The 6,826-nt window shown below is 66.3% G+C and overlaps 1 protein-coding gene across 2 annotated transcripts in view; it reads left to right on the top strand.

Moving 5' to 3' along the window:
- ADGRD1 (adhesion G protein-coupled receptor D1) overlaps nucleotides 1–6,826 on the top strand; it is a 92,553-nt gene that overhangs the window by 65,246 nt on the left and 20,481 nt on the right. For both annotated transcript variants that reach the window (XM_039879212.1, XM_039879211.1), the window contains one exon: nucleotides 5,976–6,079. In XM_039879212.1, the coding sequence (XP_039735146.1) occupies nucleotides 5,976–6,079 (104 nt within the window). The remainder of the gene's footprint in view (nucleotides 1–5,975; nucleotides 6,080–6,826) is intronic.

Here is a 6,826-nt window from a genome sequence, read left to right as displayed (position 1 = left end):
GAGTGGTCCCTCCGGGGCGGTGCCCACGCCGTTTTGAAAGGGCTCTGTTTGTACCGTTTCTCACGGAAGTAATTTCGAGTAGCAGTAAGTGTAGGAAGAAAATCGAGTCGGGGTAGAGAAGACGCAGGGGGACGAGCCCCGTGTGGCCGTGTGGTCAGCAGGGCGCCCGCGAGGAAGTGACACATGGATGACCAGAAGGCCTGGGAGAACATTCCAGGCTCAGAGAGGCCACACGTGACAGGCAGGATGGAAGCGCTTTCGTCTGCAAAGTGCATCACGGGTTTCACACCCAGACTGTGAATTGGTTATGGTGACTCTGGACGGGGGGTCCCAGGCTGTCCTCTAAGAGGACGTGGGCACACTGCACCCCCGTGACGGACGCCGCGTGGCCAGCACGTCGCGCTGGGACAGGGACCTGCTTTCCTTCCTGTGATGAAGCGTCGGGGGACCGTGGGCGGCCAGGCTTCTCACCCACCCGCAGTCGGAGCCGCCAAGGGCGGCTGGTGTGCCTGGAAGTCCCCATGGGGCCCGAGGTGAAACCCAGCCACAGACACAGTGGGTGTCTCGCAGGCCACGAGCTTCGAGTTTGGGGAACGCTGCACCCACCTGTCACACAGCACCCTCAGGAGCAAGGCTTGGCTCAGGCAGCTGTGACCCCGAACAGCCCCAGCAGGCACGCTCTCTCGAGAACAGCTGCTCCCGTGTGAGTGAGGGGCTGCCTCCTCGCCATCACAGACGGGGCTCAGAGGGCTTCCCCAAGGTCACCCGGGGAGCAGAGCCTGCCTTGAACGCTGGTCTCCAAACCCCAAAGCTTCCTCTGGATCCTACACGCTGAGAGCTGAAGCCAGCCATCTCCCCCGGGATGTGGGTGGGTTTCCTGGGCAGAGGGGGACGGGGGGCGGGGGGCTGGCCATCCTGCCAGCCGAGGAAGCCGTGTTTGGGAGAGCTTGGGCGGGGGGAGGAAGGGAGGCAGCTCGGTCCAACAAGCTAAAGTGTTTATGGCTGCAATTCTGCCAGCACTCACGGAGGCGGCCAGATTTAGACAGTCTGTGGGCGTCTTCGTGGAAGCAAACCACACACTCATCACCAGGAAAGGTCGATTCGAAAGTGGTTTAAAATTATCCATGCTAAAATGAACATTAAGGAAAATTAAGGCGGTGATCGCCTCCGACAGCAGACCCGCAGCACGTTTGGAGTTAATGGGACACAGCAGGGATGGCCGGCTCCCCCGGGCAGAGGGTGGAGCCCTGGGGCAGGCAGAAGTCACCCGGCGACCTGCACACCCAGGGGCCTGCGGCAGGGAGCCGACGGCCTGCGTTAGAGCACAGGGCCGTGTCAGGCCGGGCGCCCTGGGCCTCGTGGGAAGCGGCAGAGCGAGCACTGGCGAACGCAGCACGAGGGTGGTGTACGCCGCGTGCGGTGGGGGTCCCGCCTCAGAGGACCCCTCCCCGCCAGGGCCACGTCCACCCCGGACCGCAGTTATAGGACCCGCCGGCCGCAGCAGCCGGGAGGGCACAGACGTGACGTGTGGCCCAGCTGCCAGGCGCCGGAGCTGCGTGTGTGTCCCACTGGCCCAGCGCGGACAGGCGGGCCACGTAGGCGGTGCTGGGGACAGCGTCCTTCCCTGGGCCTGCGCACAAGTGGTCTCACCCAGCAGCTTGCCACGAGCACCTACCTCGCGCGGCTCTGTCCCTTCGCTCGGTGCCACCAGCGGCCGTCCCAGTCTGCCTCAGTGGACACTCGGGCCCCTCCCTGACACTGCATGGCCCTGGCGCCCTGTCTGTGGCATGGAGGACCCTCTCTCTGTGGAGCGGGGGTGGAGGTCAGACGTCTCCCAGCCCCTGATGCTGAGCTCTGAGTACCCAGCCCTGAGTACTGAGTCGCGAGAACCAAGGCCCAAGCACCCAGTCCCAAGTACTGAGCTCTGAGCACCTAGTTTCAGACACCCAGGTCTGAGGACCCAGCTGCAGCACCAGCTCAGCTGGGACCACGGTGATGTCAGCTCTGCATGAGGGCGCAGAGGCATCCGGGTGGCCGAGGAACCACGCCAGGCGCAGTGCACGGTGGCGGCAAGGGGCAGGCCTCGCGGCTCGTCTGAGCCGTGTGTCTGGGGACCGCGGACGTTCCTCACACACTCAAGTGCTGGCGTTTGTGGCCAGGGGACGTGGCCAGGCGTCCCCCGCTTTTGCTCATTCTCCTGAAAGATGGCGGAGCCCGTGCCGCTGGGCGCCGGGGCAGCTGGCCTCTGCTGCACAGAACAGGGTCCCGTGGGGTGAGAGGGCCCCACTCCCCCGCTGCCCCACCCCGGAGGAGCCAGGGTCCCTCGGGTGAGCCTGGCTCTTCCCCCGAGGACTGGGGGACTCGGGTGTGCGTTTCCGGGAGGGGCCCGAACCGAACGCTTTCCACATGCGGACCCGGGTCCCAGGCCACTGGCTTCCCTGGCACAGATGGGCCTCCTGCCTTCCCCGCTCCCCTCCCCTCCCCCAGGCCCTGCCTCGCCCCTCTGGCTGGGCTGGGCTGGGCTGGCTAGCCGAGCTCCGGGACAGTGTGGAGTCCGGGCTCTTCCCAGGACTGAGATGAAGCCAGGGCATTGGGGACACCGTGACAGGCGGCCTCCAAACTCCTCAACCCACGTTTTCTGTAAAGGTGATCGATGCCTGTGGGGAAAAGCAGCATGGAGGGCAGGCCGTGAAGAACACACTCGCTCCCACCTCTGCGTCTGATGCCCCCTGTCCCTTGCCCTAGTGTCGCTGTCTGTCCCTCAGAGACAGCCTCTGAACAGAGCCAGGCACGGCGTCACGGCCGGTCTGCACTTGGTCAAGACGATCGATCAGCGTGTCTCCGAGGTCACCCCAGCTCGGTCCACACGGACCTGCCTCGGCATTTAACCACGGGGTCAGTCTCTCCCGGGGGCCCTGGCTCAAGCGGTGCACCGCGTTCAATGTTCAGATGCCGACGCTGCCACCTGGGGGCTCTGCTCCGGCCCCACGTCCGTGCCGGGCGGTGCCGGGTGGCCTGCGGGTCCGTGGTCTCCCCCTCGCCCACACGCCTCCCCAACAGAGAGTGTCCCGGCCTTGCCATCACAGCGTCTGGGCAGCCTCTGCCCGCCTCACCCCGGTGTATACCCCCAGCTTCCAGGTAGCATCCAGCCCCCCATCAGCCTCAGAGCTGGGCATCGGCTCCCCGCCTCCCAGGGCAGGCCCCAGAGGGACCCTTCTCAAGGAGCCAGGTCATGTGGGGTCCTGGCCTTTGCCCTCAGGCCCGCCCCTCCCCTGGGTGCTGTGCATCTCTGTGCTGACCAGTGCTGGCCACGTCCCCCGGTCACTGTCTGGGGCTCTGTTGGGCGGGGGCGGGGAGTGAGACGGGGCCCCCCTCTCCCTGCAGCGGGACAGCCCCCCTGCACCACCCTGGACATCCCAGGTCTCCCCGCCGCAAACGCTCCCACATTCGATTCTCTGCCGTTTGGAAGGCTGGGGTGGATTCCGTTTTCCCAGCCGCCCGGACCAGTCCCTCCCTGTGTGGCTGGGGGAGGTGGCCAGGGGCCGGTTCCTGGTCTGGGTGACACGGGGGTGAGATGTCTTTGCACGTCCAGGGGAAGAAGTCCCACCGACGCTCCCGTCCCCTGCCCCCAGTGCCCCTCGAGCAGCCAGGAAGCTCGTGCCCGCCTGGCCCGGGCCGTCGGTGGCCCTCCACCCCGGGAACGTGGCGGGCACCCGTGGTGGGACCCAGCGGAGCGGGGCTGGCTGGGGGCCTGGCAAAACTGGAGCCGGTCAAGCCGGGAGCCTGTCGCCGGCCCCGGGCTGCCTGGGGCCACACGCTCCTGCTGTCCAGGGGCCGGAGGGCAGGAAGCGCGTGGCTCGGCCCGGGTCAGAGCAGCTCAGGGAGGGTGGGCCTGGGGCCTGTGGTCCGGCGGCCGGGAGACCGGGGCACGGGAAGAGCCAGCCTCGCGGGCGGCCGGGGACGGCTCGCTCCTGTCCTCTCACACGTGTCCCCGTGTCCTCTGCTCCCTCTCAGGTTCCCTCGACATCCGGCTTCCGGCTGAGCCCGGCCAGTGAGAGTCGGGCACTGAAGGGGGACCCGTGCCCCCTCTGCTTCCATGCTCCTGGCGTTGGCCGCGTCCCCTCTGAGGTCCCTGCTCCCTATGCTGCCCCCTCCTGGCCCAGCCACCCAGGCCTCGTCCTGCCCTCGGCCCTACGAGCACAGAGGCTGTGGCTGGCCTCCGGTGCCTGGCCGTCACCTCTGCTCTGCAGGGCTTCCCATAGCCGCGTGCCTGCCTGCCCACCATAACACCCCTCTCCCGAAAGACGGTGGGGCCTTGCTGTGCTGTCTGGCCCCTCCCGGCAGTGACTAAGGTGGGGAGGCAGGGAGGCAGAGACGCAGGTGGGGCGAGTCATGCGGGATCTCAGCGGGGAGCAAGGGCCCCCCCAGGGGTGCTGTGGAAATGAGGTCTGCTGAGTGCCCGGGATGCACCGGGGGAGGGAGGAGGCCTGGGGGCTGGGGACATGGACCCAGGAGAAACAAGAGGTGTGTGAACACATGTTGGCAGCGGAGCCAGGCTCGGTGACAGGTGAGCTCTGGGAAGAGAGAGGACCCAGGACGACTGTGAAGGGAACTCGGCACAGCGTGGGAATGTGGCCCTGGGCACAGTCCGCTCACCGGCGGGGGCAGGTGACAGACGAGGATCCCCTGCGGCCTGCCGGTCTGCGTGTGAGAAGTTCGGGGCCCAGATCTCAGGACCTCGCTGAGAAGGTTGCTATAGGAACACAGCGGTGGCCCCCACATGCTCAGGGAAATTGTTTATTGGACAGCCAGTCGCAGGAGGTGACAGCCAGGACTCGAGCCCAGGCTTCCTGCCGCCTCCTGCGGTCGGGGGTGTTAAGTGCTCCGTGGCCCTTGGGATGAGTTTACAAACGGCAGCAGCTCAGATCGGAAGGCAGCGAAGGCCACGAAGCGGTCAGTCCTGGGCACGGCCACGCCGCCCCGCAGATGGCTCCCTGCTTTCCGTGCCTGCAGCTTCCATCGTCCAGAGTCGCCTCCTTTTGTTCCCGGCCCTGAGCGTCCCCAGGACAAAGGTTGGAGGGACCTTGCCTGCAGCAATGAGTCGATGCAGACAGAGCCATGAACGCAGGAAGCACAGAGCGGCCTCGCAGGGGCCGGAGGGCAGGCTTTGAAGCTGGCCTTCCAGGCACGAGGCTCGGGAGCGAGGAGCTCGTGGGGGCCCAGGGCCAGTTTGTCTGACCCGAGACCCCAGTTCCTGCAGGCGAGAGAGCGGCCATTTTGGGTCATGTGGTTACATGAGCGGTGACTTTCGTTACCGTCCTTTGTGGCTTCGCATCCACCTAACTGACCATGTTCGATTGTGGTCTAATCGACAGCAACGGGGCTATGAGCAAACTCCCACATAAGCCCCCACCCGGCACGCCCTGCGACCCCGCATACAGAGGTGCATTCATGGGGTCCTCACAGCGTCCAGGTCGTCAGCGGGGACGAGGTCGTGCCGGGACTTGAACCTGACCTATGGCTCCTGGGTCTGAGCTTTTAAGCAAACTCGGGGCCTCCTCTGCAGCTGCGGATGCGCACGCGGTGTGGACGAGGAGGCCGGTGCGGCGGGGTGCGGGAGCGGGGTGGGCGGCGGGGCTGGCGGCATGCGTGGGGAGGCTTAGGCAGCAGCAGGGCGGCGACTGGGTGGGTGGGGAATCTGGGGACTGACAGAGCCATTCGGAGCCCTCGAAGTGCACAAACCCGGGGCTAATACGTCCACCAGTGGCAGCAACAGGACGTCTGGGGGAAAGGCAGGACTTGATGGTCACCGTGCGTTCACGGCAGGACAGTGGCTGCCTCATGTCTGGCTGTCATGAGCCCTGGAGCCCTTCCAGCCTGGACTGTCCATCAGGCTCGGGCCACACTAACCGCAGGGCCAGTCCCCATCCAGCCCCCGCCGGCCGGCTGACCTCTCTGCTCTGCTTCCCGCACAGCTCACACGCGGACACCAGGTGGCGCTCTCGTCCATCAGTTACATCGGCTGCTCGCTGTCGGTGCTCTGCCTGGCCATCACCCTGGTCACCTTCGCCATGCTCTCGTGAGTCACCTCCCACTCGCCCCCGTGTCCCAGGCGGTGTGGCGGCTTCATGTAAACGATGCCGCCCCAGCCCCCCGCCCCATCTCCCTGGGGCCCCGTCAGATCCCACATGTCCTGCGTCACAGCTGGGTGGCTGCTTCAGTGGCTTCATTTTGAGGTCTGGGGTGCAGGCAGGGGCTTTACTGGCCAGTGAGAGGGGGAACTGAGAACCCCTCCCCCGGGACACCTGTGGGCTGGGCTGTGGGAGCCTGATGTGAGGGTGCTGCAGACGGAAGCCCCTGCCCCTCCCCACCAAAGCCACTGGTCTGCTCCGAGCCCCAGGAGCCACCCCGAGTGAGGGTGGCAGCCGGGTCCCTCTGTGGCCCTTTCTGAACTGGACGGAAAAATAAAATGGGAGATGTGCGTCTGGACGGACAGCTGTGCTGCCGCACGCCCCCCAGGGCCGCCGTGTGTCACTCAAGCTTGGGTGGCCCCCTCTCCGGGGTTTCCCGGGGTTCCTCCTGGAGTCCTGCACCCTCTCTCCCCTGCTACCTTGGTGGTTCCGTGACTGTGGGGGGCCCGGCTTGATCGGTTGGGGCAGCCGGATCGGCATCCGGGTCCTCCGCCACTGCTGCCATCGTGGGGACCCAGGACCCTTGGGCAGGGCAGGTGTGCATGGGGACACGTGAGGATGTTCTGCGGGGTCTGAGTCAGGCAGGAGGGGGCCAGCACGGGTCTCATGCTGGGACATTTGATCTCTGACCCCTG

This window comes from Pteropus medius, unplaced genomic scaffold (genome assembly GCF_902729225.1).
Source record: "Pteropus medius unplaced genomic scaffold, Ma_sr-lr_union100, whole genome shotgun sequence".
Taxonomy (NCBI): domain Eukaryota; kingdom Metazoa; phylum Chordata; class Mammalia; order Chiroptera; family Pteropodidae; genus Pteropus; species Pteropus medius.
Note: the sequence above shows the minus strand (reverse complement) of the source record. Positions and strands in the feature narration are given on the sequence as shown.